Genomic DNA, 23,637 nt, shown 5'->3' with positions numbered 1-23,637 from the left:
CACTATTATTATACCTAGTTAAGAGATAAGTAAACTAAGGCTAAGTAACTCGGCTACTTTACGAGTAACTAAATTTCTGAGGAGCCAGGATTTGAACCCAGGGAGTCTGATTCCATAATCCCTTCTTTCATCCATTCAACTAGTGTTTATTGAGCAGCTACCATGTTCCAAGCACTAGGACAGTAGTGGTGAATAAAAGAGCAGTGGTCACCCTACTCAGACATGGGATTTGTATTCCACCTCTACCACTCTTTCACTCTGGAACTTGGTGCAAATCATTTAGGCCTCTGAGCCTCAGTTTCTTCATCTTCAACTGGGGATAATAATATACCTGTCTAGCTGTTCTGAGAGTCTTACAAGATACTGAATGTGAACATGTTTTGTAAACTGTAAGACACTACAGAAGAATTATGTGTTAATAACATATTATAGTACCTCTGGAGCTTATGATGTCTAGGCCCTAGGACCTCCCTGTTTCCTTCTCAGGTCAGGAAGCCCCTTTCTTGCTTAGTGTTTGAGAAGGAGGGAGAAGGACCAAGATTTGTACAATCCCCATGGCCATAGTTCTGGCCTCTGGAGTATCCCTCACAACCTCTAGAACTCTCAAGGCTCTCCTCAGTCTCCATCCCTACTCCCGGGTTCAGTCTGCCCCTTGACCTACTACCTGAGACCCCATGGGCAGGGAGTTGAGAGCCACAGGGAAGAAGCTGCATTGTAACTGAGCTCTGGGACACCGGGGCGGGGGGGTTGTGAGGGAGGTAAGAGGCAGGGCCTACTTACTCATTAAGCAAGATACCTAGAGCCCAGGATACTTTTAGTAGCCCATGAAAATGTTTTAATGTTCTCTAACATCATATGAAAAAATATATATGTAATCTACAATCTAGTTTGCTACTAGTATAATCATAAAACATGATTTATTAAAAAAAAAATCTGCAAGGGAAGGGGCCCACAAAGGCAAAAATGCCTAAAGTCCACAGATGACACATCTGGAGGGAGACAGAGTCAAACTATGCTTGGGCAGCATCTCCACCCACACAGAGTTCCCTGGGTTCTCTCAGCTCATTCAGTTCACTTATTCGTGTTCAGTTCATATGGAGGCATTTCTTTCCGTAATATAAAGACAGCTTCTCTTAGATAAGAGCTAGTCCATTTCCAGCAACAAGAGCTTAGGGCTTGGTGGATCAGTCTATCTACCTACCCACCTACCTACCTATCACCTATCTATCTACCTACTTATTTTATAGAGACTTAGAGAGTCAACCCAGTAATTAACCCAGGACTAACATTGCTTCTCTCCATTTGCTGTGATTAGTAAATATGTTATCTCAGACAACTTTAAATTCCCACTTTGAGAATTGATACACATGTCTTTGTAATGTTTGGTGGGTTAAGTAGTTCTGTTTAATGTATCTAATTAATTTATTAAGAAGTCTTGGGGAAATTACCCAAGATTGAACTACCATGACCTTTGGTAGGTTCTGTTCTTGAATCTCATCCTTTTACAAAAATATTCATCAACAACTTGTCCCAAGTCCTTTATCAATGGTTTTCAAATTGTGTTCTGAAGATCCCCTACATACATACACACATAGAGTTTCTTTTCAGAGACCCCTCAGCATTGGGCTGGGGGCAGATGGGGGTAGTATGATGATACACAGGCAGGGCCAAACTTCTATCCCCTTCCCCACCCTCCTTCTATTTATAGCAGCTTTTGTTTACTAGTGGTTACCATATAAGATTTCATTTGAACAATAGGTTCTGTGGCTAAATAAAACTTGTAAACCATTCTCTTTAACTGGAAGTTGATATTTTTGAGTACTGATGTGTCTCTATATAAGACGTTTGTGTGTGTGTGTGTAAGCAATTTAAAGGAAACAGTAATTTATATCTTAAGGACCAGATTTTAAATGTGGCATTTCTACTTCACTTAGCCTGTTCAACAGCTGAGTATTAACTCTGGTTCTTACTGGTTAGAAAAGTCCTACAACATTTGACATACTTTGAGATCTCAATGGGTTGGGGAATCATGGAGAAATTCTGTTTTTGGCATTAAAATAAATGCTTCTATTAAGTTTTGTGATTGACAAGGAAGGGGGGGTAAAATTCCAGCTCCTAAAGGATCTATTTAAAAAATAGGTTATTGGCTCTACTTGACTTCTGATATAGATCATTCAACCACAAAGACATTCTCTGGAATAAGAACCCATCACAGGCAAACCCACTTGTAAACTGGGGGAGAGGGAGAATTTGAATGTAAACCCCTAGAACTAGAGGACTTTTTTTTTTTTTTCCCATTTAAAAAAGCCTTCCTGGGGTTGATTTCCGTAAGTGTGCATTTCCTCTTCATGATCCTGGTCATTATTCACCAGTTAGTGTTTAATGAGCACCTGCATGGATCATAGGTTCCACAATCCAACCTGAAACTCAAATTTTAGGTTGCCTCTTCCTCTAATAATTATAATCCATCCCCAGGGGTCTTCCTGACTTGTTTGGCATTTCTGTTTTTGCAGAACTTGAATCAGGGCACAGGGCTTCAGTGTCTTCTCTTATTCCTCCCTTCACCTTTTCTCAAATCCAGACTCTCTCAACCTCTGCATGATTGCCATTTTGGGCTGAATAATTCTTTATTGTGGGGAGTGGGGGTAGGGGGGCTATCCCGTCCTTTGTTGGATGTTTAGCAGCATCCTGACTTCTACCCACTACCCACCAGTAACTCTCCTGCCCAAACTGTGACAACCAAAAATCTCTCCAGACTTGGCCCAAATATCCCCTTGCAGGGATGGTGGAAGGGACCGAGAAGGGGGTAAAGCTGCTCCCTGTAGGGAACCACTGCTCTCAAATCTATGAGGATCCTAAGCCTGAGAATCCTACCAGAAATCACCTGGCCACCACCAGACATGGTTCTCAAAGAAGGCTTAGACATATGTAATTTAACCAAGTCAATGTTATCAACCTCTGTTGCACATTTGAATCACTGCAATATTTACAAATGATTAACTGGGCCTTAGTATTTTTTTAAAACTTCCCCAAGAGATCTCAATTTGACATAGGATAAATATGTGTACTTAGCAGTCATAATACTCATAAAAACTTAAAAAAAAGAAAGGGCCACCAATTTTATTTCAAATAGGAAATATCCAGGTAGTTTCAGAGCAAGAAAAAAAATTCCATGTTGGTAGATTATAGAACATAGGCCACTGGAGACATTTCACAATTACTTTTTGTTCTGTTATCATCACAAAGCAGTTGGGAACCTGGATACCTCTGGGAATGCTGGGCTTTTTAACAGTTTGACTGAAGGTGCATCATTTGATGTAGAGCAATTTCTCTGGTGCTTGTAACTCAGAGACTTGTCACCAAAGTGACATCAATTAGGGAACTTCACAGGGAAGAGCCCGACCAATGGGAAATTCCCCAGATGTAATGCTTGTTGACTGGCAGGGAAGGAGGCGTGAGATTTAGAAAGAGCAAGGGTGGGCTAAGGAGGGAGGCATTCTGATAATGTTTTATCAACACATGAAAAATATGACCAAATTGCAACCTCTTTCCTTTGTTAGTGTTTCAGTAACAGCGGGAATAAAACCACATGATAGTCTCACGGATAAGAGGAATTCTTAATCTCAGGAAATAAACTGAGGGGTACTGGAGTGGTGGGGGGTGGGAGGGATGGGGTGGCTGGGTGATAGACACTGGGGAGGGTATGTGCTATGGTGAGCGCTGTGAATTGTGTAAGACTGTTGAATCACAGACCTGTACCTCTGAAACAAATAATACATTACATGTTAAGAAAAAAAAAACACACACGATGAAGGTCTTTATATTTTAGGATCCCAGGAACATTATATCCAGAAGGTGTACACATTTTGGCAGCTGCCAATCCCATGTCTTCTGGCCGGCCAAGGAGGGCTGGCCGAGATTCTTGGCCAGTTACTGATCTTCTGAAAGGTGTACGATGCAGTAGACGAGGTTCAACCTTCCATGTGACCTTAGGCAACTCACTTAACTTCCCCAAGACTTTGTTTCCTTATCTGAAAAATTGGGGCAGCATGGCATTTACCTCGGACAGTCATTATGAGGATTAAATTAGATAATAAAGGTGAAAGTGTTTTTGTGAATTGTAAAGCCCAATAAGGTAATACTATCTTTCCTGGGACCTTCCATCCTGAAGATTCCACTAGACCAGGATCCCATGGCTTCCAGTTTTGGCTTCTAGGGCCTGTGTGGAATAATGGATGAGTGCAGACACTGACTTAACTTGTCAAATGCCTGTCCTCAAGTGGACAATTAGGAAAGTACATTTGAGTTAAAAATACAGGGTGATGTAATTTTCCTGACTGAGGTTACAGTTGTATTTTAGGTTATTATATACTAAAGACAAGAAAATTAATTGGTGCCCTCTAAAATGTAAAGAGCAAGAGATTAATCTGATAAATGGTTTCCATTAAAAAATGCCATTTGGTTTCCCAAATTTATCTTGTCTCCTGAGGTTTCTGAATGCCACAGTGTCCTTCCCCTGTGCTTTCCAGCATATTCTACTGATTCTTGTATCTCTAGGTTTGAAGAATATCTGTATTTATACCAATATAGTGGCACAACATAACTACAGAGTTAACCTATTAGCTCCCTAATTCATGGACATATTAATTGAAATCACAGTTTTTGTCTTTCAATTTAGTTTTGGTTGATACTCAAAACATAACCTTTGTGGAAGAAACAAGGCTTTCGTAATGCTTTTTCATATAGGTCGTGCAGCTGAGATCATCCAAATAAGTCCATGGTCAAGGTTCTAAGTTATCAGTGCTCGCCTAGTAATAAGGATTCTCATCAAAGGATGAAACAAGCAGAGCAGGAGATAAGGCTATTTCAGGGGACAGTCAGTGCTATTCTAGGGGAAACCGGTGAAGAAGAGGTCAGCATTTACAAACTTTCCCTTGAATGCTTTTACAATTAGGAGCCTCACATGGCTAGCAGAGGAAATTGGGTGGATTCCACCCTAGTTTTATGAAAACACAGGCCCCTGGATGCCATCTTTTCTGAAGAGAATACTAGTGCAGCCAATTGTAGACCTGAACTGAGCACACTACTACATTATCACACTAAGTTCATATTTTTCTGGTTTGTCCTCAGCTTGGTCTGTCTCGAAGTCTGGGTCAGGATCTCGGTGGTGGATTTCAATCACAAGAACATAGATGAGGCCTCCAATGACAGCGCCAACCAAAGGACCCACTACGGGAATCCACCAGAAGTTATTTCCAGCTCTGAAATCAAACAAGAAATTAGTGACACACCACTTGGATCTTCCCCCTGGTATTACTAGCCATTCACTAACAAGCCCATCTTTCTCATGCTCATGGTTCCCTTTTAATTCAGCAAGAGCTAAGTATAAGGACATTCACTGTGCTTCACAAGCATCATCCTAGATTTTTCATATACCTTATTTCAGATGATCTATTCCATTGTCCTATTAGTACTCGTGAGAGAATATGTCCCATTTATTTTCCTTTCATGAAAGGGAGTCCCTGAACCCACTGTCAGAATTGAAGGCATCTAGGGACAGTGTTGGTCGATTTTTCAGGAACTGCCTTTCCCTCATCCTGAAATGATGAGTCCTGGGGATTACAAATGGAAGGGTGTGGAGAGGTTCCTGGATAACGTTGGTCTAGGAGGGCAATCACAGAATAAACAATCAGGAATGTTTGTCAATGAATGAATTTAAAAAATGAAAGGTGGACATATGAATTACCTACTAAATATAATTTAATTTCATGCTGACTTTTTGAGGTCACAGCTTCAAGCTACTCTCTGATAAGGCTTTTCTGCCATGATTCCCTGTCTTCTGCAGAAGTCCTCAATGACAGTACATTATACTAGAAGTATAGCTCTGGGAGAAAGCAGGTGCCTTCGTAAATTGCCACCATCTTTTCCGGAGACAGGAAATCCATTTAAATAACTCCATAGGAAGGACCACGAAGCTCAGAAGCAAGCAAAATTGTACAATAATACTCTAAAATTATTTAAGGATTTATACATTTCAGACAAGACTTTTTTAAAGCAGGGGAATGATAAACACCAGCATTGAGGATAATGCAGAGGAGGCAGAGGAAAGAGCAGGAGCACGCGCGTATATTGAGGACTTCACAGTTGGGGAAATGCTCATGGCTGTTCTTTTTATCATTATGCTTAATAACCATATATATGTTCCATGTGGCCTGTTGTTTGTATCACATTTGAATCAGAAAGGATAATAAAGGAACTAAGCCCTGCTCTTGACCCTCATTCTTCCCTCTGCATGGCGATCCCTTCTACCTGGATCATCCCCAGAAATCCTAGCTCATGAATTCAGGCTCCAGGGCAGAGCCCTGAGGTTGAGCACCACGGCCACCAGATGTCACTCTTACTACGAAGGAGAGAGGACACTGCACTTGCCTGCTCTCCATACCCAGAAGGGGCGAGCCCCCCAATCCAGGAGGGCTTTCCTATGAGAGGCACATGGGCTTTAAAGAGCTAGGAGCCTTCTCTTTGGTAAACACATGAAACAAGTATAAGCCCCCTTATTTTTCTCTCATTTCCTTTCTCTCATCGTGATTTAACCGCAAATCTCACTGTCCTTTAACAGATTCGGGTCCCAGGTATCTGCCAGGACTCACGTCCTTCTTTCACTGGCCGGACTCTCAGGGCTGAACATGTGGTACCAGGGTCACAGCTCAGACATGGCGGCCCTCGCACGTGGCTTCCTGCCTGGCCGGGTCTTACGTGCCCACAGTGTCATCCGCATGCTGTGATTTGGGGGATGCCAGGACAACGTCTGTGTTACTTGCTTAAGGTACGCACCACCATCAGGGATTCATTCCTTTGGGTCAACTATTTAAAATATTAACAATATCCCTGAGATCCTTCATCCATGAAGTCATTAACACCTTAATGTGAATTCGTGGAGAGCGCTTAGATGGAAAACCTCCTAATTAAGGGAAGAGCCAGAGTCAGCCAGGGTCTATTGACTTGCCCTTGTCAGGGCAAGTCTCTGGTGCCCCCCCCACCCGCGGTCATCCTCACTGCCTGCCAGACAGGGACGAGTGGGGACCCGAGAGTTAGGCAGTCTTGGTCTTATCTGACACCAAGCTAGGGTTATCTCCTGAGATGCTTACCAGGGATGAGGAACCCCGAAAGGGTGGGACGATCTAGGAACACCCTGGAGATCGGTTATCCCTCCAAGATTTTCTTGGGAAGTTTTGAAGATCACCAGCCAGCCAGCTCTTTCCTAACCGGTTTCTGCTCCTCTATCTCTCCTTTTTAATCCATTTTATGTAGTGATGTCAGATTAATTTAGTGAATTGGAGTTCTAAGCATGTCAAACTTCTATTCTAAATCCTTCCATTGCTTCCCATAATCTATGGAAGAGGGAGCAACCCAGACCCCAGTCTTTCACTCTGGGAGTCTAGAGCCTCTGTGATCCGACACGAGTTGTCCTTTCCAGCCTTCTCCACGCACCCTTCCAGCTAGACGAGATCACTTGTTAGTTTAACATTCCGTCTTTGTAAACAGATCCTCTCTGCCTGAAATCTCCTCTCTGTCCCCCATTTAAGCATGTCCAAATACTATAAAATGCCCCTACTTCCACCCCCGTAATTCCTAAATTTGGAGCTGCAAACCTCTCAAGTGCCTGAGTTAACGAGTCAAATCTCCTTAATGGCACTAGGCAGGTTCAACTGGTGCAAGCGCCTATGCTGAGCCCGCTGAACAGAACACAAAGGAAGCAGAAGGGCAGCAGCTGGGTTTCATCATCTCCAGCCCGGGGGCCTTGAGCAAGAGATCAGGTTGCTGCAGGGGTGGATAAACGAATGCACGAAGGGAAAAGACCCTGACACAGAGGGACATGGAGCTGGTCTGGCAGTAGACCACAGACATGATCTCTTACCATATACTTAAAGCCAAGGGAGGACAGGTGAGCCCTCTATTGATCTTAGAAGCACCACCACTCCTAGAGCTTTGGGTGAGTCACAAAACAGGGCTCAAAAGGAGGCCTTCGAGGTCTATTTGTTCCAGGGGTCTGTGTGAAGCTAACAGAGGTGACCTGGCTGTGGGGGCAGCAGTCTCCTAGACTGAGGCTCGGGGAGGTGGGATTAACGAAACTCAGGTTAATTCTGGGCTCTGGGAATCTTTCTGACATGTTTTTCATTCTCCATCAGGAGGATACAAAAGAACCTTCTTAGTTGGGGACATTTTGTTCAACCTTTTCATGTCCTAGCGGTAATCATTCTGGAACAAGAGCTCCTCACCCGTGGTACTCTCAACATTTTTGGCCAAATAATTCTTTGTTGTGGGGATCTGTCCTGGCTACTGTAGGATGCTTGGCAGTGTCCCTGGCCTCTCTCTACCCACTACATGCCAGTAATAACCTTCACCTCCACCCTCCCCAGTTGTGACAACCAAAAATGTCTCCAGGCATTGCCAAATGTCTTTGGGTGGAAAAAATTACCTCTGGTTGAGAACCACTGGTCTAGAAAACTCATTGAATTATTAGTTTCTTAAAGATAGGAGATGTTGCTTGATTTTCTTTGTATTTCTCATCTCCTAGGACATGCCAGGCACATAGCATTTGCCCATTCTTTCATTCAGACTTTATTGACGTCTCCTGAGACTCTGTATATGCCAAGCCCTGGTCTTGTTACTCTGGGGGCAGCGGTGAGGAAGCAGCCAGGTCCCTGTCCTCAGGATGCTTACATTCTAGCAGTTCTCAACCCTGTCTGTGGTGGTGATATGACTGGTGTCAGTTATTTTAATAGCTACTTTTTCACACTGGTGAAGACAACCCAAACTTTCACTTAAATAAGTCATCACATGTGTATGATTATATGTACAGGTCAGCATTTAGGGACATTCAAGTCTTTTCTCACAGCAAATATCACTAGAATTTCCTCACACGTGTCTTTCCTACTTCTCTTTCTCCATGTTAGAGCCCTGTTACTTGATGAACCAATGTAAGTTCCTTTCCCACAGAGAGATGTGCTAAGTGGGTGGGGACAGACCACTGTGATTGCATGGGGCAAAAGTGGGAAGGAATAAATGGGCACAGTGTGTCCTGGAAGATTGGTACCAACAGTTGACGTATTTCCTCAGCACATTCTGAGGTAGAAAGTATGGCGTCTTGCCATTTCCTGTGCATGGGCTCTCTTTCATATCTGTTCCACCAGGGATTTCCTACTCATACCTCAAGACCCAACTCAGCCCTCACTTCTTTGGTGACGCCTTTCCCAACCTCTGAGGCATAGCTAGTCACTCTCTTGTCTGCGTTCACTAAGCACTTTGTTTTGGGGGTTGCCAGAGCCCTTACTATATTGCTCAAGGCTAGTGTTTTAGCTGATTTTGAAATCTCCTTACGTAGCACAGTGACCACAGCACAGATGGTGTTCAGTAAAGATCTGCTGAATGAGTGAAGCATAGCATGGTTCACTAGCAAGAGCCCAGTAGTCGTATCAGAAGATGGAAATTCTAGGTGCAACTTTATCACAAAGTGAATCTGCAGACAACCTATACAACCAAAATACTCACATAAAGCCATCTACTAACTGAGGATTTATTATTATTATATAGGGTAGGCCTATCTCTTTTGAATTTACCTGGACCCTCTCTCTGTCTCTCTCCCACTCTCTTTCTCTTTATCTGTGTCCATGTGTGTCTCCCCCTTCCCCCACACCCCAAATCACAAATTGTCAGTGAAACAATCCACACTGATGACCAGAGCATGCACTTAATCTCCATGCTCCTAACTGAACTCTCCCGGACCTCCCCGGTCCAAGCACAGCCCTTCCCAGTGAGGCACAGCGTGAATCTCTCTTCCCCCGACACCGCCATTACTTACGTGAAGACCTCAAACCCCCAACCTGCCAAAGCAGTGAAAAGTCTGGGACTCAGGTCTCGAGCTGGGTTCATGGCACAGCCACTGTTCAGTCCCAAGGAAGAAGAAATGACAATAATCAGGAGGCCAATGACAACGGGCTCTAGGCCTTTGGGGACTCCCAAGTTTCTGGAGTCAAAAATGGCAAAGACAATCATGAGGAGGAACATGGTGGCCACTACCTGGGGACAGAGAAAATGCACAAAGGATTTAACTTGTATTCTGCTCACTCACCCACCTCAGAATTCACTCCCTCTTGTTAAAAACAAACCCGGTAATAACTAACACGCACTGTGCCAGGCTCTCTTCTCATCACAGCAATCCTAGATGTGGGGCTAGCATCATTTACACATTAGTGACGTGCCAAGGTCACCTACCCAGTGGCAGTCAGGTGTGGACCCAGAGAGTTCGGCTCTGGAGACTACTAGCTTGACTACAACTATCCTGCTAAGCTACCATCCCGCTAAACAGAAAGGCAAGCTGCCGGCTGGCAAAATGGTTAAAGATGCTCAGTCAAACTGGTGAGAAAAACAACGTGAGACATCAGTGGATACGTGGGCAAAGGAAATGAAAAGAAAATTCATAAGAGAAAAGTAGAATTAAGAAAGAAAGAAGTGGGAAAAACTAATTTGTAATGAAAAAAGGCAAACAGTACTAAACATTAGGGAAATGATACCAGTTCTCTCAGGCTCTTCTAGTAGAATGACACATGCCACTTTCAAAAGGAATGAAGATACTGTCCTTTTCGATGAAAGCCAAGGTTTGAGAGAGAGAAAGTCAGCCTTCTTTCTCTCTTACCTCTAATGGAAAGGACCTGAATTCACATGAGAAATCTCTAATGAGATAGCCCAGCCCCATTTGCTAGAAAGGTCTTCCTTTTATTGGGTGTAACTTTATCTCACCATAATTTCATGGACTAAATATTTTATAATTAGTGTATAAATATTAGTGTATATATATTATATAATTAATATGTAAGTATAGTAATATTTATTGAGCACCTGTTATGTACTAACTTCCACCAAATCTCCATGGAGGGTGTACATACCAAGCCTAACTTCTTTTGCACTTGACATTCCTTCAACTCTTTGAAAGCTACTAGTCCATCCCATCACCTCCAGCCCCACAGCTCCCACACACACACCTGCTCTAGAACAAACATCCCCATTCTCCACTCATTGTTGTGTGACATCATTAGCTTTTGGTTCCTCTCTTGTAGTAGTATGCCCTCTTGAACTGTGACATTTGGAAATGAGTCTAATACTCCCAGTATGGAATAGAGTATAAAACCCTAAACTACTTCATTTGAATACTATCCTTCTGTTTTTTCAGCTTATGAGAACATTCCTTTTTCTCTGGCAGCTACATCTCTCTGTATCTTTGCCACCAAAACTTTTCTCATCATCCCAGCTCATTTAGGCTCTCAGTTCCAATGTGATTCCCACAGTCCAGTTTCCCATCTAATTGTCTTCACTTTTGCATTGTTCCTTTTGTCCTCAGGTGCTCATTTTGTTTTTTGCTAGATTCAAAATTCCTGGGCAGAGACTGTTTACAATGCATTTTCCTCATATTATTCACTTCGTCCTTACAAAGTAATCTGATAAGTGCTCATATTATCCCCACTTTACGAGACCCCCAGAGTTCAGTAATTTAGCTAAAGTTGCTCAGGGAGTTGGCACAGAACTGTTATTTTAATTCAGACACTCAGACTCCAAATCTCAGATCTTTATGACTCGCGTTTACTTGTCAGTCCCTCAAGCTCCAGACACAGGGCTGAGCATACAGAGAAGGCTCAAGAAAGACTTGTTGGTTGCCTGTTTGGTTTGTTGATCAAAGTGGAAAGGAAAAAGACTGAGGGCATGAGGGCATGGTTTTTTCATCTATCCATCAAACGGAGGTGGGCAGAGTTGGCAATCTGGAAGATCCCTTTTATACACATGTCCACTCTACGCAGCCCCATCGTGATCACAAGAGAACAACTGGGAGTTGCTGGAGATGTCCTCCCTCCCTCCTTCCTTCCTTCCAGGCTGACCAGCAGCCTTTTTGGGCTGCAGTAAGGGAGGAAGAGGCTATCAGGTTGACAGTGTTCGTCCTGCCACAAATTGACCAGAAGAACTGTGCTATTGGCTACATCACAGATGTCTGGGTGCAGCTTGTTTAGATGTCCATAGGGCAGAGACACTTCTAGCTACCTCGAGAGGTTAGATAAACCTATGCAACTGAGGAGACACAGAGGGTCAGTGATACTCTAGGCTCAACTGCCACACTTCACAGTCCTTGAATTGAGATAGAAATGTCTTTTCTTATAGCCTCCATGTTCAGAGCACAGAAGAGACAGTGATCAGAAAGCAAACTCTGTTTGCCCCTTTAGGGGTTGAAATGTCCAGTTGTCCACTCTTTTCTGGACCTCAACCAATGTGAAACAAGTGTATGCATATTTTTTAAAGATTTATATTGTTTATTTTTAGAGAGAGAGAGAGAGCAGGGGGAAGGGCCAAGGGAGAGAGAGAATCTCAAGCAGACTCTCCGCCCAGTGAGGAGCCCGATGACCCCAGCTTGATCCCATGACCTTGAGATCATGCCCTGAGTTGAAATCAAGAGTTGGGCCACTCAATCAACTGAGCCACCCAGGCACCCTCAAGTGTATCTATTAAAGAGGAAGCAGAAAACTTTTTTAGTGGTATCAACTTTGGTAAAGGGAAAAACTTGTCAAAAATGCTTGCGGTATGCCTAGTGACCTCTGACTTTGGAAACACAGCCTTTTCTTTTTGATGGACTATAATGCTCCTGTGCATTCCCCTTATTAGATCATATCTTTTCACCAAAGTTTGATCTTTGTTAAATGATACTTACTTGGTCTGCAAACGCATTCGTCAGAGACAGATATGGAGCTGGGTATGTTGCAAAAATGTGTGCTGTTGCATTTTCTCCCACAATGAGCAATTTTCCACCAGCAAAGGCCATAAGTCCGTCTATGGAAGAAAGAACTCTCACATTAGTGCTCTCTGGGCAAAGCTGAGGGAAGCCTATGCCCAGTCTTGTGCTAAACAACTGCAACCCAACACTCAGCTTCAGCTTAGCAGATCCACACCATTTGCCTCTCCTCACTTCATAGCATGGCAGTTTTAGAGATGCCCAGAGAAATTCTAGGATGTCGGGTCAAAGATAGAAAGCCCTGGCTGCCCTCCATGGTTCACTCCACACTTGAGCCATCCTTAGCCAGTGGGTCCGGGGAACTAATTTTTTGGAGGGGAATTCTTGGAATTTTCGAGGTCAACCAAATGGCAAGGTGGAGCTTCAATCTACTGTAGGTAGAATTCATGAATCCCAGGGGGTTCTCAGTAACCCCTAATACCAGTCCAGAAATTGAGGGTGTTGTGGTACAGCGAAGATGCCCTTAGTTCAAGGGAGACCACAGTCCTCGACACAGCCAATGCCAACCCCAGGTCTCTCCTGCCACAGCAGCTGGCTCTCCTGAGTTTCTGATCTGGTCTCAGATTTTCCATCAGTCCTCTTAAGCTCTATTTCTCAGAAGGACATTCTGTGGGAAGAAGTCTCCAACCACAAAGTATTTCTTGAAGGCACAGTTCTTAAATTCTAGCTCCTAGAAGCTTCAGTTTGAGAGTCCTAATGTACTGAGACTTACCTTGGGTTAGACAGAAGGAATTACTTCAACCATTGATTTCATGCCATCTCAAGATTTTTAGTTTGAGGGGTCTTAGAAGTCAAGTCCCTTATTTTTCAGAGGAGGGAACTGAGAATGACAGAGTCAGATGACTTACATGTAAGTCCCCCAACTACTTACTGACACAGCACAGAATTAAAGTCTGGGTCTTCGATCGCCAGTACTGTTTCTCTCCCAGGACCGTTACAGAACAGAGGTCCTGGTTGTTGGACAGAATGTGGAAGAGATTCTCCACCTAGCCTATTCTCAACCGTGCCCCTTCCTTCAAAGACTTTGTTCCAGATTCCTTCTCTGAATACTTAATCATCATCACTTTTGCTACCAGTCAACACCCTCTCTCCCAGCCAAGTCAGAGAAAGTTTGTGGAGCAGCCACTGGCCTATTGCTTATTTTGTGCAAGGTCACACTGTAGTACTGAATGGACCTAAAGATAGACTTCTAGTTCTGCCCTCCATTTAAATTGTGACCATTTTCTGAAAAAGGCTTCATGAATTTGTCTTAATGATAATGTTGGCCCCATCATTCAGAACTTCGAATTCTTAGAACTGCCCGCCAGTTGTGGAACAGTTCCCTGTTCTTGCCTTATCTCAGCTCTTCCTAGCAAGTAATTCTGACCTCCAAATTATGGCCAGCTCTCCCTAACCTCTGGGCTCGGGGACCTACTCACCATGGTAAATGCCAAAGAGGGTTGCAGCTCCTGCAAAGGCTCCCAAGAACTGGGCTCCCACGTAAAAAGGAAATTTGAACCATTTCATTCGTCCAAAGAGACACATTGCAAAAGACACAGCTGGGTTGATGTGGCCACCTACAAGAAAGAGCAGAGGATTAGGGATGTTAGCAAGAGGCCAGGGAGAATTATTACACAGAAAACCTTATCTAGAGACCTCAGGCAGAACTCAGCCTTCCAGGTAGGGAACTGTGTGAAGAGACAGAGGCCTAAGTGTATGTGAGTGTGCATGTGTGTGTGTGTGTGTGTGTGTGTGTGTGTGTGTGTGTGTTTGTGTTTGAATGGGGAGGAAAGGCAGACCAATAACCCACATGCATCATTAGACACTGTCTAGGAAGTTCAGGTTTCTGAAAAGGGAGTCAGATATGGGAAGAAACTTGTACTCAAGAGGCTCATTTTTTATCTCTATCTACCATCAATGGACCTCTACCCAGCTATCATCTATCTACCAGGCTTTTATCTATGTATAAAACAATAACCTCAAAGAGATGGGTATAAACTGTTAACTTCAATATATTTTTAAGTCAATATATTTATACAATATGTTGTTTAAGGTTTAAATCTGCATCTAGCAATTCCTCAGCCCACGTCCAGAGGATATAAAACAATCTTAAGACGGAAAAGAGATGTCTAAGGGAAAATAAACCTTGGCTGGTGGGCTGTGACTCTCACTCAGGTAAGGGGCTCAATTTACTTTGAGGTGATCACAGTGTCTGAGTGGATTCTGCTCAGTTCCTCTGCATAAACCATGTATTTCTCTCACACACAAAACGTAGCAACACTTCCAACACCGCAACCTAAACTCCCGCTAGAGAAATCAGCCTCCTGGTTTCTCATCTAGTCACCAGATCAGATAATGGGTTTGCTCAGTGGTAGGTCACCAATACCCCAGCCGGCTTTGCTAGTAACAGCAACAACATTTACTAAACACGTGCCATACATTATTATTGGGGTATTATATACATTTGACCCTTAGAAGAACCTAGTGAGATGGGTATTACTCCAATTAACTGGTGAGGAAACTGAGGCATAGAAAAGTTAAGCAACTTTTTTAAGGCCACATGATTAGTTAAGTAGTGGAAATGGGATATTCAAATGCAGGTTGATATGAATTCTAGAGTCTATGTTCTGTGTTATACCACTTCCAGACCTCCTTCACCATCTTTATAAGCCTTCCCTGCCTTAGTGGGCAGAAAAAAAATTTTTTTTCAAATATCATCTTTGAGTGCATATGGGCTTAGTTCCTAAAAATGAAAGATGTTCATTTGAAGAGTACACTTTGTGTGGAGGGTGAATTAGAGTCACTGTCAATGTGACCACATTGAAATGTGGACCTTTGGGGTGGGGACATAGTTGTGAACAAGAGATGATAATGATGATGATGAAGGAGCAGAAGGAGGAGGAGAGCAGAAAAAGAAACTTCACCATCTGATTCTCTACAGAACCTGTAGGTCAGGCTGCTTCTGGAAAGTCTCCCCCTGTGAAGAAAGCAATGCTCTTCTTAAGTCTCTAAACCAAAGTGGGCTGGCAGGTAGTGGTTCTCACTGCTGGCTAAGCCACAGGGTCCTTTCTTCACCTGCCCCTGCCATTTAGGGGCTAATATGAGGGAAAAAATGCCAATATATCAAAGTATGGGTGATTTCCTGAAGCCTTACAAACACCTCAACTGGTTTGTTTTACTTTTAAATCTAAGAAAGCCACAATTCTGGAGACCAGCAGGAGCACCACTTACTAGGCAAGCTGGGAACAGCGGTTAGGAGAGAGGAGTACCCAGGCAATGGAAAGTTCCCGAAGCCAGCCCTGTTTCTCTATTCCCAGAGGCTATGTGGAGAGGCGCTGCCACCCAGCCTGCGTAGAGGGATCCCGTGTGAAAGGACAAGAGAAATCAGCCGTAAGAAATCAGCCCCGATCCAAAACACCTCCCCTCAGACGAGTCCATGCAATTTGAGAGTTATGTGTTTAGCAGGCTCCTCTTCCAAAATAAAACCTCCTACAGGTAGGTTTCTGGTTTGTAGCCCCTCATAAGCACCTTGAGGCAGGGTGCTCATTCTTCATCTCGGATTTTACACAATGCAAGCCACGCAGGAGGTGTTTAAAATATGAAAGTTGAGTCAATAAATCATCAGAGGCCTTTATTCAAGGGCAGCCGGGACTATGAAGGCCTGCTGAGAGGGAAAGTTGTTTGGGAATCAGAGAGGGTGTGTCCAGGAGGGTGCCTTGCAGAGCAACAGGAAGATTTCTCCTTGCAGGATGAGTGCTCCGCCTGGCTGACTGCCGGACAAAGCAGAGCAGTGTAGTGGAAAGAACACGAGTGCTGGACTTGGGGAGCGCCGCCCTCAAGTCTTCGCTCTGTCCAGGTTGTTGTGAAGATCAGATGATTCATAAGAAGAGCCCAGGGTGGAGCTGGAGCCCTCCTGGCCGGAGGTGAAAGTCTTACGTGAGCAGAATGAACACTTTCAAGGTGCTGTTCTGGGCAAGCCTCCTCCTTTCCCACGCTCACAGACCATGCTGCGATAGAGACAACCTTAATATTTTATTTGTCATGATGCAAAGCCCTCTTGCTTTTTTGAGAATTTATATGGCTTAAACAATGTTACATCACAAACAGCCACCATACAAGGAGGCAGCATAAACACTTAATGTTGGATGCTGCATCATTAATGGGGGAGTCGTGAGTTCCTATCGGCAAGATTTGAGGGGCAGGCCACTGGCATGTTCACAAGGAAGAACAGTGTGGTAAGTTCCTTCCAGAAAGGTCATGTTGTATATTGCAAAACCAGATGTCAGTTGACGTCACCAGTCTGTGACCACAAAGTGGGATCTTATTTATGTTTATGCCCATTGTACAATGGTTATTTTTGGGATCCTCAAAGAGGGCCTCCTATGTGCTCGCAAACCAGTATGTTAGCTGCAGCCAAAGGAGAAAGTCACCTCCTCCTCGCCCCCACAGTCTTCCCGTCCCATTACTGTGGCTGCTGAAACCAATACTGATGTCTGCCTGGGTGTTAACGGTGGCCTGGTGTGTGGTCTCTGTGCATTCCCAAAGCCACCAGTCCTCAAGGAGCTGAACAGCGCTAGGTTCCAGAGATGGGGAGATAAGCTTCCTTTCCAGCCCAATGCTGCCTTGTATCAGCCAGGCTCAGAAACTGCTCTACATATATTTTGGGATCTCACAGACTCTCATGAACAGGTCGGCTCTTAACCCTCAACTGGAAAGAACCTCTAGTAGAAATAGTCCCATAGGCTCTAGCTGTCACCCTTCTGAGCACAGGGGCTTAACCCCAGTTCAGGGCCCAGATGGGATGCCTTCACGCCATCTCTCACCTTCTCTTCCTCTTTCTGCTGGTCTTTTCCCTTTTTTTTCCTATGTTGACTGCCCAAATCCCCGACTATATCAATAGATACAGACAGATATGGGCCACATTGGTGATGAAAGCTATTACCTACACTGGTAAGGTCTGGGACCAATTTCTGCTAAATAAATATGTGATGATGTTCAAGTCAGGGTATTATGCAGGTTAAATATTCCCAAACCGTGTTTCTACCTAAAAAATATGCCCACATTTATATTCCCCAGTTTGTGGCCACCAGCCTTGTGTGAACGTAGTGGGAGCACAGAGGGGGCAGCTGTGGGGCGTCTTGCAAGTGTGCTTTAGGCCACGCCTATGATCTGTCTGCTGCCAAGGCCTGCACTATAGTTAGGATGGTCCCCTGCTTACTCTGGTGTTTAGGTAGGCACTAGAGTGCTGGGATCACAGCAAAGACTCGACAAGAGTGTGAACATAAACACTGCTCATACCAAACAAACCACACACACAGCCATCTCTAACCTGGACCGCCACAGGATCTGAGTCTATGCGCTACAGAAAGGTGGCAGCCAGCAGGTGACTGTTCCAGGTGCCCAGTCCAATGGGGCTCCCAGGGGGTCTGGGCAACCATTCTTCAGTGTTCCAGTGGCAGCATCTGTCACCAGGCCTGCCAGCTTGACTGCAGGTTCCTCTGCCAGGACTGTTCTGCCCAAAGGCCCTGCTTGTAATGTCACGCCCTTCCCATAATAGACCATTGCGAACACTGTGTAATGGTGGGGACGGGAGTTTTGCTGTCACATAGACCTAGGTCAAGTCTTTGCTCTGCTTCTTTACCAGCTGGGGGACTCGTCATTTTCTCAATTTCTTGGAGCTCCAGGTTTCTTGGTGGCATGGAGACAGGAACGCCTGTGGCAGAGCGCTACTGTAGAGAAAGGGGACAGAGTATGCACAGCAGGTCGCACAGGGCCCCGCGCGGGCTTCCCTTTCTTCCTTCAGGCTCAGCAGGCTTGCCTTAGTGTTCTGACCCGGCTGCTGAAAGATTCTGAGCACGTTTGAGAACTGCATCATTTCCACAGACCTCTCCTGAGTTCCCAGGCTGCATTAAATCGCATCATTTCATTTTGCTTCTCAGAACTTTGTGAATGGGTTCTAATCAGTCCCCCACTTGGGGCGGAATTCAACCAAGAGCACTGCTCGATGAGACCTGCACTTCCCCGAAAGCACCAGCCATTTTGCAAGTGGCCTAGACTTTTCTGATTGTTGTGGGTAAAGGTCCAGAGACTTGTCTCTGTTGGAGTGATCTTCACTGGGCTCTGCACAGGGTCTCTGGGAATGACTTCCAAGCATGGGGAAGAAATAGGCCAAAGATCATACTGATGGATGAAGAACAGGATGCAGTGGTTCGATTTAGGAATCAGCCAGGTCAGGGGTGCCTGGGTGGCCCAGTGGGTTAAGTGTCTGCTTTTGGCTCAGCTCATGATCTCAAGGTCCTGGGATCGAGCCCCTCACTAGGCTCCCGGCTCAGCAAGGAGTCCGCTTCCTCCTTTCCCTCTGCCCCTCACTCCACTCATGCTCACTCACTCTCTCTCTCAAATAAATAAATAAAATTAAAAAAAAAAATCAGCCAGTTATGAATCTTAACCCTCATCTCTTGTCTCTTGCTAAATGTTGCTTTTGCACAAGTCACTTACTGTTTGTTGGCCATTTTGATTTTAACATCTATAAAAACAGAATTAAATACATATTCTTGCAGGGTTGTTGGGGTCCAAATAAACTGGGGTATGTAAAGCCCCCAACACTGTGCTAGCACATTGGAATGGCTGAATGAACGGCCGCTGTTATTTCTATTACTTACCAGAGACACCCCCAGTCACATAAATGGCCATTACAACTGCCATGGCAAATCCAACATTGATAGTGATAATTCCTCCAAAGAGTCCTCGACTGAGGACAGCTTGGGCGACAGAGCCACATCCAAGGACCTGGAATGAGAGGAAGCTCAGTAACTAAGTGGAGAAGGCCACTGTTGAAGACAATGGAAAGTCACAGAAATAAGAAATATGCTTAAAGCAAGTGCACGGATTGGGCTGCCTCCAACTTCATGCAAATCAAATTATAAGGATCCAGCCAAGCACAGATAGCAAATGGTGATTCCGAGGCTGTATCAGGCATACAGATGGGTTTTGCTGGGCCGGCAGTGTTATTCTTTCCCCACTTGTCAATCAGGTAGTTTTACGCACTGATCCAGGGTTCTGGCTCTTAGTTTAAATCAAACTTTTTATTTTGAGGCAGTGGTAGATTCCCTTGAGGTTGTAAGAAGTAACACAGAAAGATCCCGTGTACTTTTTACCTGCCAGTTCCTTTTAATCAATCAGAAGATCTAGCAGCCTCAAGGAAATAATATCCTGGGGCAGAGTAGGGGTCAGTCTATCCCTTTAAACAAAGCCTGTGTGGGCTCAGTCACTTCACTGCACTCCGGTGGGTCTCCTTCCTGGTCCCTGGAGGGAAGCTGGCAAGCTCTGCTCTAGAAGTTCCCAGCGCAAGCCGTTTTGGGCTTACAATCAGATGCACATCCGGCAAGTGGAAGGGCCACAGGTACCACCTACAAGGCCATGGGAAAGAACGCCTGATGTGCAAGCAAACAGAGGCAAACTGGGAGGAGGAGAGACTTGGCAATCAAGCCCTCCTCATCTCCATGTCTTTTGTCCCTGCGGAGGCTGTCCTTTCCGAGGGAGCAGAGACTGCCAAACTCACTGCTGCTTGTACTCCCTCTGGCACTGAGCATGGAGCTGTGCTCACAGGAAGCACTCTGCAAACAGGTGTACAGTGAAGAGGAAGTGCGATCGTGAGTCTGCCACAGTCTTCAGCTGTAGAGGGTACTGTGGAGAATGGGATCAGTATTCAGAAACGGTTGGGATGAATATCTTATGGTACATCTACTCAACAGAGTGCTCTGCCGCTATATCATAGAATGAGGGAGGTCTGTGTGTCCCAGAGGGAAAGAGCCCCCATAGGTATTCTTAATTTTTAAGAAAAGATGCAGAACAGTGTTAAGGCACACTGCCAATTGTATTCAAAACACGTTATATGTATTTCTTTTTATATGCATGAGCCCTCTTTATGAACCTAAAAGAGCAGGAAATGGGGTTGTACTCTGTGGTGGGGGGGTGGGGCAGCTAGATGGCCAGGGCAGACACTGGAAGAAAACTTTTCATTGCTTATCTTTTTTCTTCTTTTTAACCATGTGTTTTAGTCTGTACCACTATAAAATACCATAGACTGGGTGGCTTATACTGAACGGATATAGGTGGAGGCTGGAGGTCCAAGATCAGGATGCCAGCATGGTCGGGTGAGGGTGCTCTTCCAGGTTGCAGACTTCTCTGTTGCATCCTCACAGAGCAGAATGGGCGAGCGAGCTCTCTTGAAAGTCTTTTAAAAGGGCACTAATCCCATTCATGAGGGCTCCACCCTCATGACCTAGTCACCTTGCAAAGGCCCCACCTCTAATACCATCACTGTGGGCATTAGGTTTTTAGCAAATGAATTTTGGGGCGGGAGGGGTGGCGACAGAAACATTTTGACTGTAGCACCATGTAGTTCCCAACGTTTAGAAAATGGGTCCTATAAACTCACTGAACAACCAGTCAAAACCATTTAATCCTGGCCATGAAGGAAACCTTTGGTGAGGAACTGTTATTGGGAAAGACAGAATAGTCACGTGCAAGTCTGGTAGGAAAGTAACAAGACAATAAATGGCCATCAGCCATCCTCATGCTGTGGTTTAAAGGGTGAGTGTGGTCCTGGAGGAGTGAGTTCTGGAACACAGGATCATTAAATCATAGCTCTCTGTGTGTTGAATTGGCCAAACTTTTTCCAGAATACACAGACCAGCTTGGTTTCATAATGAAAGCAACCGATTTCAGGAAGGGCTCAACATCAGGCAATGAATATTGTTTAAGGGCATATGAGGAAAGATTTCAGAAGCAAATATATGTAAGGAAAAAAAGATTAAGAAGGTGGATGAAGATAATAACCAGCCACTGTGCGTCTCTCCACAAAAGGATGAAAAAGGAAATCTGAGCCTGAAGTATGAGAGGTTACATGTGAACAATTTCCTGACAGCGATGAATTAATTCTAAATAGCTTCCCCCTGGGTGCCTCTGTGAGGTTTTTCATAGAAATATAATTTATGAACAATAATTTAATACATATAGAATGATTTTAGATTATTCCTCCCTGAAGGCAGAGAAATTATCTTGATCTTTCAACAGCTTCTGTAATCCCTAGTTCTAAGACGCATTGCCTCATCTTAGTTCCACTTGCTAGACAGTAGGGTTAAGTAGGTGGGCTTGACATCTTGAGGGGAGCCCTTGGGCTGGCTACACAACACACATGCACAGGCTGGGCTCCAGACCCTACAGGGAATCTTAACTAAGGGTGTACTAGTAACATGTTCCCTTTTCCCTATTCAAGAACATCACCTGGGTCCATTTCATGGCCTATCAATTCCACTTAGACATGACCTAATTTTTTTCTAGAATCCCTATCTATTTTAGTAACTCTCTGAATTAAAACCACCACCACATTGGTGTCTCTCTCTCTCTCTCTCTCTCTCTCTCTCTCTCTCTTTTTTTTTTTTGGTGTCTTTCTTTTTAATTTCAAGGCAATTAACCGACCCATGCACAACTTCTACGCTAACTGGCATTTTGACTGCATCTTCTGAAAAGAGGAATGAAATGTTACTGACAGCCGACATGACATGTCCTGACAACTGGGGGTAAGACGAGACACATCCAGACATGGGCCAGTCCTGACGTATTACTGCTTTCTATATAAACGTCTTCCCTCTTTTGAGGTCTGATGCGCGTGCACCTGTGCTAGTCTAGAGGGGGCAGAAAAGCTTTAAATGGCCCCGGCGGGTTCAGGGAGGCTTCCCCCCTGTCAAATTTCACAACAATTAACACTCTCCTCTTCCACCCTAGATGCTGAAATTGTTTTTTTATTCTTTCCTCAGGAGGATAACTGATGCAGTGCGCTGCAGGAAAGGAAGGAGGAGAAATGAACAGTGTGGGCACTCCAGTGACCTTCATCGGAAATTGCCACTTGGAAGATTTCAGCCCAGATTTATGTGATTGCTTTTTAATTTTAAAATATATTTATTATAGCCTGAAAGGTAATGAGGTGATGATGATACCACCTTCTGGTATCATCCCTTGCCTGCCTCTTCCCACCTGCATCCAAGCACCAGGGAGGCAGAGCTTGGATATCCTAAAGTACCGTGGCCAGATCACTGGGGAATTGTCACCCACTCTGGTTTCCTTCTTCTTTGTGCCTGGTGTAATTTTTCCCCCTTCCAAAATGAGAGAACTGTCCTTCATGGTATTACTGAGAGAATTTCCAACATGATTTCCTGCCCTAACCTTTAAACAAACTGCCCTACCTTTCCCCTTCTTAGATACAGAAAGAGCCTATTATCATATCCAGCTTGTCTCAATTTTCTGGTCCCACTATCTGGAAAGCTGTTGTGGATCCATCACCCATTCATACTCTCGTCACACCTAACCTGTGTTCTCCGAAATTCAGTTGTACTGTCCGTACTATACAATTAGTGCTTAGTTGTTTTCCAAGTGCCGGATCTTGGCCTCCGTATCTAGAAAACAATCTCTAAGATTCCTTTCCAGACCAACAGCAAACAATATGCTGGCCTACTTTGTTTCATTCTGTTTCCTTAGGTGTTGTGTTTCCCAGGTCCACCTGTGCCGGCCATCTACATACCTTCAAGTTCTCTTCCCCCTTCTTGTCAGGATCTGGCATCTGCTCAATTTATCTTCCTTCTCCAGGGGAGTTAGAAAACTCACAGGACCATGTAGGGGAGGGAGGTTATTACAAATCATGGATCTAGTTCTCACTGTGCCCTTCATTGTGCCTCCAAAGCTCCTCATTCATCTCTCATTCATATTCACCCAACAGCTTCACCATACTTTCTCTTTTCTCATCAGCCCAACCCACCAATCCCCTT

General features: G+C 44.5%; 1 protein-coding gene across 3 annotated transcripts in view; it reads right to left on the bottom strand.

Annotated features, from left to right (window-relative positions):
- Positions 1-3,094: 3,094 nt before the first annotated feature.
- The window catches only part of AQP9 (aquaporin 9), a 41,925-nt gene continuing 21,382 nt past the window's right edge, over positions 3,095-23,637 (bottom strand). For 2 of the 3 annotated variants that reach the window (XM_025883995.2, XM_025883993.2), the window contains exons 2-6: positions 19,474-19,600; positions 14,251-14,388; positions 12,752-12,870; positions 9,863-10,080; positions 3,095-5,261 (exon numbers count right to left, since the gene is read on the bottom strand). In XM_025883995.2, coding sequence (XP_025739780.1) covers positions 5,087-5,261; positions 9,863-10,080; positions 12,752-12,870; positions 14,251-14,388; positions 19,474-19,516 — 693 coding nt within the window. In that variant the 5' untranslated portion in view covers positions 19,517-19,600 and the 3' untranslated portion in view covers positions 3,095-5,086. Of the gene's footprint in view, positions 5,262-5,436; positions 5,663-9,862; positions 10,081-12,751; positions 12,871-14,250; positions 14,389-19,473; positions 19,601-23,637 lie in introns of all 3 variants that reach the window. The other variant, XR_003210532.2, reaches the window with a different exon arrangement.

Source organism: Callorhinus ursinus, unplaced genomic scaffold (genome assembly GCF_003265705.2).
Source record: "Callorhinus ursinus isolate GAN/ISIS: 27379988/994484 unplaced genomic scaffold, GSC_fseal_2.0 scaffold25, whole genome shotgun sequence".
Taxonomy (NCBI): Eukaryota; Metazoa; Chordata; class Mammalia; order Carnivora; family Otariidae; genus Callorhinus; species Callorhinus ursinus.
The sequence above is the reverse complement of the archived record's forward strand: the minus strand, read 5'-3'. Positions and strand labels throughout refer to the sequence as shown.